General features: G+C 44.8%; 3 protein-coding genes across 14 annotated transcripts in view; 2 read left to right on the top strand and 1 right to left on the bottom strand.

Annotated features, from left to right (window-relative positions):
* Positions 1–1,371: 1,371 nt before the first annotated feature.
* slc10a4 (solute carrier family 10 member 4) lies at positions 1,372–3,497 on the top strand. The gene is made up of 3 exons (XM_040129422.1): positions 1,372–1,904; positions 2,173–2,383; positions 2,970–3,497. Exons 1-3 carry the CDS (start codon positions 1,372–1,374, stop codon positions 3,495–3,497), a joined length of 1,272 nt encoding a protein of 423 aa, XP_039985356.1.
* Positions 3,498–4,400: 903 nt separating this feature from the next.
* zar1 (zygote arrest 1) lies at positions 4,401–6,822 on the top strand. Its single transcript, XM_040129165.1, has 4 exons — positions 4,401–5,139; positions 5,966–6,058; positions 6,176–6,250; positions 6,348–6,822. The coding sequence occupies exons 1-4, from the start codon at positions 4,435–4,437 to the stop codon at positions 6,489–6,491; spliced, it is 1,017 nt and encodes a 338-aa protein (XP_039985099.1). The 5' UTR covers positions 4,401–4,434; the 3' UTR covers positions 6,492–6,822.
* Positions 6,823–8,857: 2,035 nt separating this feature from the next.
* fryl (furry homolog, like) overlaps positions 8,858–15,409 on the bottom strand; it is a 66,054-nt gene continuing 59,502 nt past the window's right edge. For 8 of the 12 annotated variants that reach the window (XM_040129161.1, XM_040129162.1, XM_040129152.1 and 5 more), the window contains 8 exons: positions 14,487–14,694; positions 14,181–14,330; positions 13,842–13,940; positions 12,959–13,027; positions 11,332–11,349; positions 10,362–10,472; positions 9,656–9,849; positions 8,858–9,150 (listed from right to left, as the gene is read on the bottom strand). In XM_040129161.1, the coding sequence (XP_039985095.1) occupies positions 8,910–9,150; positions 9,656–9,849; positions 10,362–10,472; positions 11,332–11,349; positions 12,959–13,027; positions 13,842–13,940; positions 14,181–14,330; positions 14,487–14,694 (1,090 nt within the window). In that variant the 3' untranslated portion in view covers positions 8,858–8,909. The remainder of the gene's footprint in view (positions 9,151–9,655; positions 9,850–10,361; positions 10,473–11,331; positions 11,350–12,958; positions 13,028–13,841; positions 13,941–14,180; positions 14,331–14,486; positions 14,695–15,409) is intronic. The other 4 variants (XM_040129155.1, XM_040129158.1, XM_040129153.1 and 1 more) reach the window with 2 other exon arrangements.

Genomic DNA, 15,409 nt, shown 5'->3' with positions numbered 1-15,409 from the left:
TAACGTTGTTTGAGCTGTAAGAGGGAGAATGAGGAGAGACTACTCATTACTGGGAAAATGTTTTTAACATTTTTTGTGGGACTGGCTTAGTAAATTGAAGTAGATAGTTAAATAGAAAACATCACACAGAGGTTGTGGGGTCTGTTAGACTACAGCAGGATCAGTTCTGCATCTAACAGTTAACTTCAGGGGCGTAAAATAACTGAATACTGTATTATTTCTGTGTTGAAACTGGATATATTTCCTCCACAACCTTTTTTTGGGCTTTTTTTTTTACATTACAAATGTTTACACACAACTACAGGAAGAGCCAATTAATGTGGCGGCCAGACTCATCGGGACCAACCTCAAACACAGACACCAGGCGTCACCATGAGCACTTTTACTGCTGATACTGTAGTGAAAGATTTGAGCTCTTTTCCCCTCTGGTCCAGACATCACGTTGCTGTTACATTAAGAAAAAATGGTCACATTATATTTTTATTTATCACATTTCGTGTTCAGTTCAGTGATGAGAGCGGAACGTGAGCATTTCCAACCCCAGAGAACCACTGCATGTCTTCTACCTCCAGCAGCAGCAGGGACTGCAGTCTCAGGCTGACAGTGTAAATACTGATGGAGTCCAGTTAGTCATGGACCTCGGTGAGGCCACTGAGCTACAATAACGCACATTATGAATCCGTTAATAAAGCTAACAGGAGACCTAGGCACCATACAGTTTTTGATGTTTCAGATCAAGACTGGGACTGGGGCGTAATGCGCACACTTCATGAAAGCAACAGCGCGGTCAACAAAAGAAACGCGCGGGCAGATTTTCATAGTTTCCTGCACAAGTATAAAGATCAGCACAATATTCTCTCGTGTTCGCTGTGTCCACTCAACCTCGACAGGCAGCTGTCTTCGCCACGGCTCCATTTGCCATGGGTCTAAACGATCTCCTTTATAAATCTACAGAGTTATGAGAGGCCGGATAGCCTGTGTTGGGCTGGGTGTAATTTTCCAAATGGAAAACTGTCAATACGTAATAATTAGATTGATATTTTCGGGACCTTTTCTCGCTAAACCGAGCGGGGCTCAGTAGAAAAGGGCAGCCTGGGCGTTATTGATTGGCCCGTCCACTCTGGCTGAAGCTTCAGACCGTGTGCAGACCCCCCTCCAGCTATTTGCGTCTATCTGGGGACCAATCCGTGGCACCGGTCTGACTCAGTGAATCCCTTTGAGACTATCCGTGCCATGGCACCATCACATCCTCTGACCGCTGGATCCTCCGCAGTTTCTTTATAGTGACAGTGCGCCACTAGGGGAATCATTTTACGCACGAGCTCCTAGAGGCACAACCCGACAGTGGAGACCGTGTCCTCCTGTTGCGCCATGGAGAACTCCAGCCTGTTGGGCGGCGACGCACAAAAAGCGGGCTTGATAGGCGTCCTTAGGTCGGACACTTTGAAGGAAGTTGTGGGTTCTCCGGAGGATTTCGCCATGGCCGGATTAGGAGTGGCCGGTGGTGCCTTCTTTCTTGAAGGCAGCCCTTTCAGGACTGCCGCGGGAGCGGAGTTTATGGCCGCTCCGCCGACGGAGCCCGCTCACCTGATGCCTGCCTTTTGGGACTCACCGCTCAGTCACGGAATCAATGTATTTGTGGGACTTGTCCTTTGCTTCACCATGCTGGGGCTGGGCTGCACGGTGGAGGTCAGCCAGCTCGGAGAACACATCCGCAGACCCATCGGGGTGCTGCTGGCACTGGTGTGTCAGTTCGTTATCATGCCCTTGGTGGCCTTTCTGCTGGCTTTAGCCTTCTCTCTGGAGGATGTGCCCGCGATGGCTGTTCTCCTCTGCGGCTGCTGTCCGGGAGGAAACTTATCAAACATCATGTCTCTGCTGGTGCACGGAGAGATGAATCTAAGGTAGATCTACTCCTCTCATCTAGAAAACACTTCATGTAGTCACTTCCCAGCTGAGGCTGTGACATGATTTCACGGGGTTGAGCTGTCATTTGCCTTTTTTTATTCAGCAGGTTCCGCACTGGTGTAAAGCAGGAAAACTTTACTCTAACCTAAACTCCTGCACGCTTCCCTTTAGTCCGACTTAACTGCGGCGACCCAGCACCGGGAGCGGTGCTCGCATCCACCCTGTGCTGCTATAACGGCGCGTCTTTTGCTCTCCTTTCCCCAGCATCATCATGACCATATCGTCCACTCTCCTAGCGCTCGTGCTGATGCCGCTGTGTCTGTGGATCTACAGCCGGGCCTGGATCAACACGCCCGTGGTCAACCTCATGCCCTTCGGGGCCATCATCCTGACCCTGTGCAGCACTCTCATCCCCATTGGTTTAGGAGTTATGCTGAGGTACCGCTACACGCGGGTGGCCGACATTGTTTTAAAGGTAAATTAAGAGCCATCTGTAACTTTTCCAATTGGTGAATACGTTTAATCGGTGAGATCAGTCGAAGCCATTCAGTTTTGGGTCATTTAGGCCTTGAGTACCTACTTTGTAAGGACCACCTTTGCGCAAAAGCGCACTGTGTAAATGTCCGTGGATGTCAGAGGGGGATGCTGACTGCAGGAACAGACATCAGAGGCTCTGTTTCAGGAAGAGCTCCTCCCTCTCATTTCTGATAAAAGCCACACACGAGGGAGGCAGAAATCAGTTCCAATACACAGTAACGTCAGGCCCTGTGTTTAAAATGTCAGGTCAATTTCAAGTCAGTTTTAGCTAAATAACTCAAAATCCAAAATCTAGTCAACACGTGACACCCTTATCTCCGTGGTTCCTCAGTTCAGATGATGAAAACCTCAAAACACAAAAAGCCCTTTAACAGAAAAAAAAAAAACAAATGGGAGAAACCTTGGGAGGGGCAGGGGCGGGATTCCTATTTCAGGATGTCAGACAGGCAAAAGGCACCCACTTGTAGAAAATAGCTGCCATGTGTACAGAAAATCACCTTCATCCTGAAAAACTGTCTTTCCAGGCTTCCCTGTGGTCCCTGCTCGTCACCCTTATAATGCTCTTCATCCTGACTGGAGCGATGCTGGGGCCAGAGCTGCTGTCCACCATCCCGCCCTCTGTCTATGTGGTGGCCGTCCTGATGCCTCTGTGCGGCTACGCTGCAGGTTACGGCCTGGCCGTGCTCTTTGACCTGCCACCCAACAGCCGGAGGTCAGTCTCGCTGGAGACCGGGTGCCAGAACGTGCAGCTGTGCACTGCCATCCTGAAGCTGGCCTTCCCCCCTCAGCTGATTGGGGGGATGTACATGTTCCCTCTCCTGTACGCCTTGTTCCAAGCAGCCGAGGCCGGCATCTTCATCCTGGCCTACAGGATGTACAGGAAGCAGGTCCTACACAAACCAGAGCGAGCGGGGCACGGCGAGGACACGGATGTAACATATCAAAGGTTTCATGACGACGAGGACTTTGACTCATCTTATGGTGCTGTGACAGTGAGTGACCCAAACACCATCATGTTGGACCCCTGTCCTCCTGATCCAACCCCTGTTTAATCGGCAAATACGAGGAGAGAGAGAGGAAAAAAAAAAAAGAAGAAAAAAAAACTCCAGCTGTAGTGGAGCAGGATAAGACCTGCAGGTGGAATCATAATATTGATCGCTGTCATTCATTAATAAAATCCTGGGAAAAAAAGGGGGACTATGCAGGGAAATCCAGAATGCGAGCTGAAAAAAAGGTGCTTTATGTCATAAGCTTCATTCATTCCACTTCACCACGCCTGATTCATGTCTAATATACTGATATGGGAAAAAAAACACCTAGATGTTTGAAAACGCTGCTGTGGTACCTGTTAAGCAAAAAGTATATTAAGGTGTACTAAAGGTGCACTCATCATCAGCATCATCACCAAAGCAAGGCAGCAGTTGGTTTCAGTGCTTTTAAAGTGTGTGTGTGTGTGTGTGTGTGTGTGTGTGTGTGTGTGTGTGTGTGTGTCTGTCAAAGGCTTCTTTTGGGGACACATTTCAGACTAAAGACCAGCTAATTGGGGACATCTTGTCCAATTAGGAAAAAGCTCATTTTGGGTCAGTGATTATGGTCCGGCTTTGTCTCCAGGATATAATTCATTCAAGTCTATGTAATGACCCCAAAAGTGACCAAGGTCAATCGGTGTGTGTGTGTGTGTGTGTGTGAGAGAGAGTGAGAGAGAGATGGGGGGGCTAAAAGCATCTGACATACAAATGAATGGCCAATCCACTACCTGTATGTACAAAAATGTACAATATGTGCAGATGATAAACAACTGTATCCAGAAAATAAAACGTGTATAGAGACCAAACTGAAACGTGTATACCTTCGTCACGTGTCTGGTGTTTCTGATGACGCAGAGGGAAACCAGCCCCACACCTGGGCACAATCGGGCCTGATGGGGAGCGCGCGTTGCCCAGTCTATTTAAACAGCCACGCCGAGCAGCCGTGGTTGGTTGAACAAAAATGGCAACGTATGGCGACGAGCCAGTCGACAGCTGTTTCTACTCATCTTACAACCCCTACACGGGCAGATACCCCAGGCCTAAAGACGCGGGGTGGAAATATAAAAATTACTTCTCCCACTATGGGGACGCTTCAGACGCCTTTAACAACCAGCAGCGCGCTCAGCTGAAGTCCATCTTATCCCAAATCAACCCCAAACTCACCCCGAGGCTCAGGAAGGCGAACACCAAGGATGTGGCGGTGCAGGTCAACCCCAAGAGAGACGCCTCGGTGCAGTGCTCCATCGGCCCGCGGACACTCCTGTCCATGAAGCGGGACTTCCGGCGCAAACGGAGGCAGGAGCCCGCGACGCCCGGCGGCAGCGTCAGCCCCCGGGCGGCGGCGGGCGTAGTGCGTTACCCCCGCACCCTCGCCGTGTACTCGCCTATCGCCTACAGAAGCGTTACCTCCTTCCTGGTGGATGACAACAACAACAATAAGGAAGCCTCTTGTGGTGAGGCGCCGCCCGCGGAGCCGCCCGGTGACCCGCCCGAGTCCGCGGGGAAAGGCGACGGGAAGAGGCGCGAACATACGCGGGCCGTGGAGGACGGAGAGACCGCCAAGCTCCCGGAGCAGCGGGAGACGCTCGGGTCCAAACAGGGGAAGAGCGAAGATGTGCAGCCAACCGCAGAGGGGTCAAAGGGCAAGGCGCGTGTGCGGTTCCAGGTGAGTTTACTCACGCGCTCAGGGGGCCCTTACTTCAAGATGGAGGAAAGTTTTCTGTGAGACGCCCCCCCCCCTACTGCCGACTCATCCCGTTTGTTTCCTTGAGTTTTAATAAACTTAATTTGTAAAAAAAACAAAAAACCCCGACATTAAGTCACCTATTAGGCTGATTATGTAACGCTGTTTTCACTGGCTGAAATATCCTTAACAAGAGAACCAATTAAAATAAATTCTCCAACTGAAACTCTGAATTCCCCAGTCCCCACGAAAGCAAGCTACAGGTATCAATTCTTTCAGTGTCAGAATCGACTTCCGCTTTTGAATTGTCCCCTTACAATAAGAGAATCCTGTAAGGTAAAAATGCAAAAGGAAATTTCGTCCTAAAATGGCGTTCACATTCTTACAATGTCATAAACACCTCAAAATGTTCACCCCTTTAGAGATGGTCAGTGTTCCTGAAGCTGCTCCAGTGAATAATAAACTCTGTTTTGACTCAGGAGCTATGAACTGGATATGGACAGTCGCTTGATTCAGAGCTTTAAGCCAGGCCTTCAAATAAAACTCTTTGATATGCATAAAAGTTGATAGTGACATGTTATTTAAAACATTCTATTTGTTTCTAATTCACTGCCAATTAAGTAATAACGACTAGCTAGGACCCATCTGATTAGGAGTTACACTCTCGGTCTATTCTCATCTGTGAGGATGGTTAAGATCAACTGAAAAATTGCATATGGAATAGTTTACTTATAGGGAGGGGCTGGGGATTTAAAAAAAAAAAAATGCTATTTACAGCTAACGAGTGATCAAACGTTTGTCTTATCAGTTTCTGGAACAGAAGTACGGATATTATCACTGCAGAGAATGCAATCTGCGATGGGAGAGTGCCTATGTGTGGTGTGTTCAGGGCACCAACAAGGTGAGCGCTTATGTCTGAGGCAACCAAAGTATGGATTTATAATTTGAATGGGCTAAGGCAGAACACTTAAAAACTACAGTATTAGAAACCTGTTCTAACTGAAGTACTGTGTTCCAGGTTTACTTCAAGCAGTACTGTAGGAAATGCCAAAAGGACTTCAACCCATATCGCGTTGAGGACATTACATGTCATGTAAGCCCTTTTCACCCTTGCTCCGTAAATTGAAATGGATCATGTGTCAGTACTACAGTCAACCCCTACCATCTTTTTTTTTTTTTCCCCCTTCCAGACTTGCAACAAAGCACGTTGTTCCTGTGCAATAACACAACGCCACGTCGACCCCAAACGGCCCCACAGACAGGACTTGTGCGGCAGATGCAAAGGCAAGCGGCTCTCCTGTGACAGCACTTTCAGCTTCAAATACATCATCTAGGGGATCTCGACTGAACTTTGACTTTAACACATCAGTGCAAGTCCTAGTGGATGTAAAGCATATATATATATATTTGATGTTTCAACACTTTATTTCATGCCTGTTTTGTGTTGATGAAATTGGTAAGAACCACACAGTTTACAATGTAATAAATGGCTACCATGCACTCTGTACACTGAAGCATTGTTTTCACATCAGTCTACTGAGGTACAGTGGTGAGAATAGAGGAAAATGCAACTTAAATAGATGTGTATGCTTCAATGAAGTCATTAACCTGTGTACGATGTAACCTCAGACGCTTAACGTAGCCCTATTAAAATCAGAAACTGACTCCTGTAGTTCTGGATTAATGGCAAATTAAAAAAAATTCAAGATTAGGACTGCTTGTACAAGGCCTGAATTTACCTCAACTGTAGAACCGAGGCTGAAGTCCCTTTTCAGTGATAATTATTGCTGCACCTGCACTCTGACCTGCCTAGTTTGGGGGAAGACTAAGTGGGAATGCAAACTATAGACCAAAAAGTTAGGTTTTTCTGCTGGTCTCAAGCTTTTTCCTAATTCATCAGTACTTTAAATCCAAGTCCTGTTTAATCCACAAATGCACTTTAATAGTAATTTTTCCACAATTTTAATTTAGGACCAAGATCAAACTGTATGATTAGGCCTTTATTTATCCAGAGAGAAGGCTGGTATGTGAGTGAACAAGGAAAAAAGTATAATGCACCTCTACATTAAAACATCTTCCAGGTAAATAATATATTCATTAAATAAGAACAGCATTCAAATGTACCAGACAAGCAGGGAAAAAAAAAGCTCTCTGAGGAATGAGTACAGTGACTGTTACAATGTGCCATGACAAGATTTCCAGAAAGCATTCGGATAACGATTCATGTCCTGCAGTCACAGCAGCAAGTAGGGCCATTCTGAAAGCATAGCGCAGCTTCAATGACAGCCATTTCCCCACGGGAAAAACGGGATCAAAATGTGGCGGAGGATGAGCGCTGCTTTGCAACGTGATCAACCCACGTGGGTAAACACAAACCTTAGTCTCCCCATCTCGAGGCTTTAAGTGGAGCCTATGTTGGGGCGCTGTGCTAACAAGAAAGATCACAGTGGTGAGAAGGAATGCATATGACGTGGCTTGGCTGGATTGGTGCGGTCAAACAGGAGATAAAGGCTACATTAGATCTCCCATCCCATCACCACCACAAAGGCAGACAGGTGGCTTGTCCCAAATGAGCCCTGACCCCCTTTTGGAAGACCACAACCACCAACCAAGGCAGCCTTCGGGAAATTTTGAAGTTTGTGTGATTGGATGACAAAGGTGGAGCCGATCATTAATGACTCAAATCTGGTCTTGGCTTTCTCTCATCACATTAGCTTTATACATACATCCAACTCGGATGAACAGTGCATTACACAAAAGTACAAGGGAAAAATACTGGTTTTACACTATACATTTTCTAAAATATATACAGAGTAAAATAAGTTATGTTTCCATAATGAGTTGTAGCCAGTCTGCACTTGTGTGCAATTATATGCATTTGTGTGTGAGCGTATACCAGAATATCCAATATATATCACACAGTCAAGAGTCTCTAAAGGCAGCTACTTATTTGGTTTAAGAGTGAGTTTTGCGTGAAGACCTGTTGAAGGGGACTCTCCTCTCAAAGCAGATCAATAAACAGATATATTTCTCTTTTTACACTCCCTGAAGGCAAACATTTCCCACAGGGTTACAATTACATGTTAAATATCCTAACATTTACAACCTAGGATGTTAGCTCTAATAAAAAATACATTTCTCAAAAAAATATTCTTGCAGTGCTTTTCTCTTTCAAGCATGCTTTGGAAAACTTTTTTTAAACAAGATTTTTCTGTGTTTGCTTATGAATCTTGACGGTGTGTCCTCACACGTACGACACCTCCTCTGGACTGTCTAGCATGCTTACATACACCATCTCCCAGCCCAGGCCCCGAGGAGGCCACCGGTCGGTAGGATATGCTCATCAGCTCAGATCCAGCAAAAAAAATAAAATAAGATAAAAAATAAAAATAAAAATCATGAAACAAAAAACAGAAAAAGTATCATCCCACTACGTCCTCTCTTATTCTTTCCCAGGCACACCACCACATGACTTATTGCAACTGAATTTTGCAAGTTGGCTTAGTCTGGGAAAAGATATTAGCTTTAAGCATTCATACATGTAATAATATATATTAAGAGTCACAGTTATTCCCACACATCCTTTAGCCCTTAAAAGGTGGAGTCTCTCTCCTCGTCCTCCGAAGCCCCTCACTGTCTTTCCTCTCTCTACAGCTGAGGTGAGGTCTGCAGAGAGTTTTGTTTTGTGGTTTTTTTTTTTTTTTGGGGGGGGGGGGGTATTTTTGTCCAGTCTAGTCTGCAGTACCACAGGCTCACAGCCCAGTGCTGACCATGGTGGTGTGAGGCTGGCAGGCCTGCGCCTGACTCAGAGCCTCACGGATCTGCAGGTTGAGCTCCATGAGGCGGGTGCTAGCCTGAGACAGGTCCCTGCTGGGGCCCACAACCGCCAAGCAGCCCGTCTGGCCCAGCGTCTGGTGACGAAAGTAGATGTGCAGAAGGGTCTGAACTGCATTATCTGTCTCATTGCCAAAGATGTCATTGGGCCACAAAGACCTGAGGACAAAAGAAGGTGGAGGTTAGTACATGCAGAGAAGATTTTGAAGAACATGCTGTAAGTTGTGATCATACAGAAAGCGCTTCCAGCTGTGAGATACACATTTGTGCTAATTGATTCAATGAGTTTGGAGCGTTTTTATTTGCACACACCAGATGTCTGTTTATATCTGTCCAGCGTACACTGCAGTTTTTGGTACCGCCTTTAAACCAGGTTCAGATCTGAGCAGAAACTTAAGGATTTTATATCTCAAGAAAACCAGGGAAAAAGCTGGCAGCAGTTTTTCCTTTCCAGCAAATTTTACCAACATGCATGAGATTATACTGATATTGCAAGGAAAGCAAACATCTAAAAAGCTGCACCCAGCGATATTCTGGCACTGTGACTAGAAAAATCATTTTTTTGTCCTTTGACTAATCATTTAATTGACTTAATATTTCAGCACTGAAAAAGTTTGACTGGTGTCCTCACTGTGTATTGGTGGAATTGATTTGTCCATCTTACCTAAAGATTTTGACCTGTGTGAGGGCAGATCTGAAGTCTCTGGCTCTCAGAGTTTCGACTAGTGACTGGATTGCTGTCTCTGTGTTGGCCTGGGCAGTGTCTGACATACACACATCCTCCCGACTATCATTTCCTGTTTCTGCCTCATTTAAACAGCTCTCGAGGATAGTGAGTTCTTCAGACATGTTGGTCACCTTAGAAACAAAGACATACATATATTAAAATCATGGCACTGTATAATACAGCATACATGTGCAAAATTTACCCAGAGAGTCAGCAAAATAAACCTCTTGATTAAATATTAACTGAAATAGCTGACTCCTTCACTCTTTAACACCTTGACTGGATTTTACAATCCAACGTATTGGAAACTGATGTTTTATTTAAATGTGAAATAAAACCTTAAAACACATTTTTATGTGAAACAATTATGAAAAAAAGAGTGAGGCAACAATCAGAGGAAAACAGTGCTTTTACAGCATGATGCAGTATAATGCAATTTGTCTGTTCTTGTTTCTCTGACGATGGAGATAAGACAGATATCCTGTCAGTTTCAAATGGCCTTTCAAAGTCAAAATTTAACTCAAACTAAATGTAAAATGCATTTCAGACATGTTATGAAAACTAAACAACAAATGTACTCATGCGCATCCAGCTCATTTTGGAGCAGTCACCAAACACCCAATCCAGTGTGTTTTAGTCTTACCTCTGCCTCCCTCTTGATAGTATCCACCCTGCTGATGAGCTTACAGTAGGCCTGGAAGAGCAGCAGCAGCTGAAAGTGCAGCTTATAGAGCCTGCGACATAACTCCAGCTCCTGAAGAGACAGAAAAGCGGATCAAATTTACGTACCGGCTTATAATCGCCTAGGCTGCATTGAAATTACTCTGATGATCAAATGATTAGACAGATGGGTATCCTGGGTTAGAGACATGGGAGTAGATGAAAGGGTTAACACGGCCTAGAGCGAGGTGCCATCCGGTTTGGGCCATGGAGCAAGAGGTGAGTCTACTATTACTACAATTAGTCATGAGATCTCAATTAGAAAAAGTGTCCATCGCCACCACTTGTAATGCTCCCTAAGGGCCACTGTGGCTAGGTATGCCTGACTAGATCCAAAGAAATTGGTAATTACTAAACATTAAGACCCTAATCCAGGAAAACATGAAGGGAGGAAAAAAAAAAATGGTAATTTGAACAGATATGGGAATGGAACAACAAACATGCAAAATGAAAGTAATCTAAACCTTACAACAATGTGATCTCTCCACCCATCCTCCCCTACTGATAACCCAGGGCAGCACCCCCCCCTGAAATCATCACTAACTCTACACTGAATACAAGTTTAAACTTCTTCATCTATCAGCAGACAGAATCAGTTCCAGTAAAAAGAGGTTAAGACGTTGATTTTCCAATTCAGATGTAGCAAAAGAAAAAAAAAAAAGCATTTATTGCAATACAGGATAAGAGAGTGCATTATGATTGGGTGGATGGGGGATTTCAGCTGGGTTGCATGACCGATCAAGGCAGAGACAGAGATACAGATGTAGATGGGGGTGGTTGCAGAGCACAGTCTGTGGATGTCAACAGCAAAAGGTATGTACAGAGATATGAGATGGTCAGTGTTTTGTCCAGATGTCATGATTATTAAAGTCTATAATATGAGAACCACTTACTGCTAGATTTTCCATTTGCTAAGCAAGAAGGTGAGCAGGTCGCGCACACACACATACAAAAAAAAAAAAACCAAAAAAAAAAAAAAAAAAACAACAACATACAAAACAGAAGGAGAGAAAGACCAAGAATTAGTGAGCTTTAACATGGCAGCTGAGACACAGTGACCTGACCGGCAAGGAGCAGTGGTTTATCATCACCCTCTCACACAGGTCAGGGAAGGCTCAGTGAACTGAAACATGTGGGCTCACATCAGTGGTAACAGAAACCTTTACTGTCAGAAACAGAGCATGTATGATGAAGGAGGAAAAAAAGACATGGTAAAGAGGCTACAGAGAGAGGAAGGAGAGTGGAGTGGAAACATCTGAATGTGTTGCGCTTGAGACTAGAAGAGCACATCAGTTTTAACCTGACGGCACGTCTGTGGGTGGAAAACACAGAGGGAAGCTTTGAGCAAGAACTCCACAGATCTGTGCAAGGAGTTCAAGCTAAGGGAAAGTGTCAACTCTAGGATGTGGAGTGAGAGACCATGCAAAGACAAGCAACTGAGGACAACTGAGCTGTAAGTGGAGGACCTGGATGTCTGTCTATCAATTTTCGACTCTCTTCATTCTATTTAACTTAATTATCTCTATTGCATCCATGCCAAACAAATATAAACTTGCCGTATAACAGACAAAACTCCTGCAAGTTACTCCTTTATTGTCCAACTGAAATCACATTTTGTCGTCCCATTTGCAGCCACAGATAATGTCAATGTTTTCTTTAATTTATCTATTTATTATCCAAAGGAAGAATAAAAAAGGTCTTTGGGAAAATATGAGACATGCGTCTTTTTCGTCTCAGCTGGCTGGAGGGGCATGTTGGTGTCTGTGTTTGATTGACAGCAGCTGGCAGGCTGAGCCAGGCTGAAGTAAACAAACTTGAGCTGTAGGTTTACGTGCTATTGAATGTGCTGCAGCTGAGGAAGTAACTGGCTAAACAGCCTCCAAACTGATGTGAGCAGTCCACTTTTCTCTGGTGAATGTTTGTTTGGTCGTTCAACAAGCTAAGGTGACGGACAAGACATGTTAATGTTTGTAAGAGGGAGACTTTAGCAGGAAAGCTACTGTGGTTTGTTGTTCAGCGTCTGTGGCTGCTGTGTTGTGTAGCAGACTTTTGTCTGGCTGTTAGTCAATGAGACCATCTGCCTATGATAGAATGCTGACGTAATTGCTTGATGCAAATATTGTTTACAGTGAAAAAATTCGATTGACTGTATGGAAACAAGTTCTCCATCTATGTAAACGGAGAAGTAACTGCATTCCAACAAATGAATGCAAAGACAGGGGGTGCCGTCATGAAACCACAAAAAGTAAATTATAAATTTTATTCCTTTTGGTTTCTGATCATTTTTTCCTCAAAGCAGAATGCAGAGATTTACAGAGTTTATGCTGTAGCAGAAAAAAAAACATGCAATTTAATTTCAGTTGGACTTCAAGTCTCAATATAGAGACCTCACTAGTTAAAAAATTCACTCATTCAGTTGCATTCTTACACAATTTTCCTACAATTTCTAAAAGTCATATTGATCAACACAAAGGACAAATAACATTCCCAGACATCAAACAAATAAGTGTTCATTCCTACCTGTGCATGAGTATTGGGTTGCTGGTTGCTGTCTTTGTCCCCAAATGTTTTCCTGCAGTTCTCTAGCCACTACAGGGTGAAGAGGACAGGATGGGTGAGAGACAAGACAGAAGGAGGAAAAAAAACAAAACAAAAAAAAAAACAAAGATTAAGCGGAATGAGAGGAATAAAAGAGCTTTTTTTTCCTCCTTTGGACATATGCATCTACATCTGCGTGTGGATATAATAAAGGTTGGTCAGGGAGATTTAATTAGTGTTGTACTTGGTGAATTAAAGAAGGCCTGTTTCAGAGAACGGGATAGTATCTAGCTGTCAAGGGACCATTGCCGTCTCATTCAATTAGCACCCTTGCTTCCCAGAACCCTCTCCAATCTCATCTCTTCGTTTCCTTCCCCCTTCGTCTTTCCTCCCACCCCTCGCAGCTTCTCCTGCCTGGTCTTCTATAACTGATTTAGGAGCACTGAGGGTTATTTTTATCCCTTCAGCAGGGGATGTCACTAGTGTTGCAGACACTAATGGCAGCTAAATCTCCTCATACCTAACACTGATTCAATGTCTGCCCAACTGATGAGACAAACTGGGGCTTATCTTGTACCACATCAGCTATTTGTCTTTATGTCCCCCTGGTCTTCCATGTTGCAATGGCATAAAGATAAAGGGCAATTTACACATGCTTCCTAAAATCATCTCTCTTGAGATTAGAGGCCATTATGAGATGGTCCCTTATAGTCCCTCCCACACACGTCCTGACGCAGCAATTAAAACTGCGGGTGTGGCAGTCTTAAGAATCACAGAGGATGTGAGGCAATGTGCCTTGAGGGAAAAGGTTCAAAGGGAATGGGAAAGCAGATATGATTAGTGTGGAAGATACGTGGTGACTTACAAGCTCTGCTGCTTCTCTCTTGGCGTTGTAGGTGTCCAGGTGTTCCTGCAACTCCAGCACACTAAACTTCAGAGTCTCCAACAGTCCACAAGAGACCAGCTACAACAGCAAGACAGGACACCACATACATTAACCCACAACACCACTCAGTACATACACAGTACATGACACAAAAATATCTACAGCAGGACACACACAAACATTAAAGAATATGCATAACACGCAGTACTGTTTTTTTGTGTGCAAAATAACAGATACATGTTACTGAAATGGCATCACTGTATTCTAGCTTCAATTTTTTTTAAAACCATTGCAGACAACCATGCAGAACAGCCTCACCGTCTCTGCATCCAGCAGCACAGTGGGGCATTGGGAGCGAGACGTCATGACTTCCAGGGAGCTGAGGAACTGATTACCCATTCGCTGGAGTCTTTCCCCAAGAAAGCGAACAGATGCATGTGTAATGGAGCCGAATTTCCTCTGAATACTCTGCATTAAACAAGGATGTGGAATTAAAATAAAGGAAAGAAAACTCTCGCTGAGAAGGCTCACTGGTAAACAAAATTTTAGATGCAACAGATAAGATACAGGTCTGCCAACCAAAAAAGCAAAAATAACCCAAAAAAGCATTTAGCAGGCAATTACCTGAAACAGTCGGGAGAACACGTGGAACGTGTAAACAGCAGAGGAGCCATCTGTATCTGACAACATCTGGTTGACATGGCAACGCCAAGCATCTTCCTCATTGTCGTAGGCAACAGGCTGGAATGCTGCCAGGATGGCAGAGAGGAAGGGCGAAGGGGGCGGAGAGGCCTGAATCTCTGGGAAGCAGTCTGCGTCACCTTCATCTTGACTGAAACACACACAGGGGCCAATAAGCTACAATCTGACATGTTCTACACTCCCCTCAGTCTTTACTGTGGGACAAATGTAAACACACCCATGCTGGTTGTCACTTGCTGCAAGTAAACAACCTCACATCGCTGTATCTCTGCCTCCCTCACTGTAGATTTTGCTGCAGTATATTGAGAGCTCTAATCTACTGCAGTGCTCTAGCACAATAACAACATATTAGCTATTAGCATTTTAGCATCACGCAAACATCACTCTCTCTCCCTGACTCACTCACTCTCTTCCTCTCTCTCTCCCACACACACACACACACACACACACACACACACACACACACACACACACACACACACACACACACACACACACACACACAGCAGATACTCACAGGCCAGTAGGACCAAACAGTCTGAAGAAGCAGACAGAATATAAGTATCTAAAGCCTGCGCTGCCAAGCGCTGCAACGGAAACAGTCTCTGTCCTCATCCTCACCCCAACTATCGCTTCTCTTTCCCTTCCTCTCTCCCCTTGTCTGCAGCACGACTGTGCTGCAACTGCTAACAGCACTAGCGCACTGCACTCCCATCCCACACAAGGACTGCAGAGAGCTCTATGCAAGGTAGGCATCTACACACTCTGACACATACACACATTTTTGCAAAAATGGAGCCAGCTCCCAACATCACAGTGGTCAAATGTTGCTGAGTTTTTTTTTT

The sequence above is a fragment of the Xiphias gladius genome, chromosome 6 (assembly GCF_016859285.1).
Source record: "Xiphias gladius isolate SHS-SW01 ecotype Sanya breed wild chromosome 6, ASM1685928v1, whole genome shotgun sequence".
Taxonomy (NCBI): domain Eukaryota; kingdom Metazoa; phylum Chordata; class Actinopteri; order Istiophoriformes; family Xiphiidae; genus Xiphias; species Xiphias gladius.
Note: the sequence above shows the minus strand (reverse complement) of the source record. Positions and strands in the feature narration are given on the sequence as shown.

Excerpts from the sequence above, each read along its gene's own strand:
- slc10a4 (XM_040129422.1), top strand. The coding sequence starts at position 1,372 with ATGGAGAACTCCAGCCTGTTGGGCGGCGACGCACAAAAAGCGGGCTTG. Across the intron at positions 1,905-2,172 it reads CACGGAGAGATGAATCTAAG|CATCATCATGACCATATCGT; the intron begins GTAGATCTACTC and ends TCCTTTCCCCAG. Across the intron at positions 2,384-2,969 it reads TGGCCGACATTGTTTTAAAG|GCTTCCCTGTGGTCCCTGCT; the intron begins GTAAATTAAGAG and ends CTGTCTTTCCAG.
- zar1 (XM_040129165.1), top strand. The coding sequence starts at position 4,435 with ATGGCAACGTATGGCGACGAGCCAGTCGACAGCTGTTTCTACTCATCT. Across the intron at positions 6,059-6,175 it reads GTGTTCAGGGCACCAACAAG|GTTTACTTCAAGCAGTACTG; the intron begins GTGAGCGCTTAT and ends ACTGTGTTCCAG. Across the intron at positions 6,251-6,347 it reads TTGAGGACATTACATGTCAT|ACTTGCAACAAAGCACGTTG; the intron begins GTAAGCCCTTTT and ends TCCCCCTTCCAG.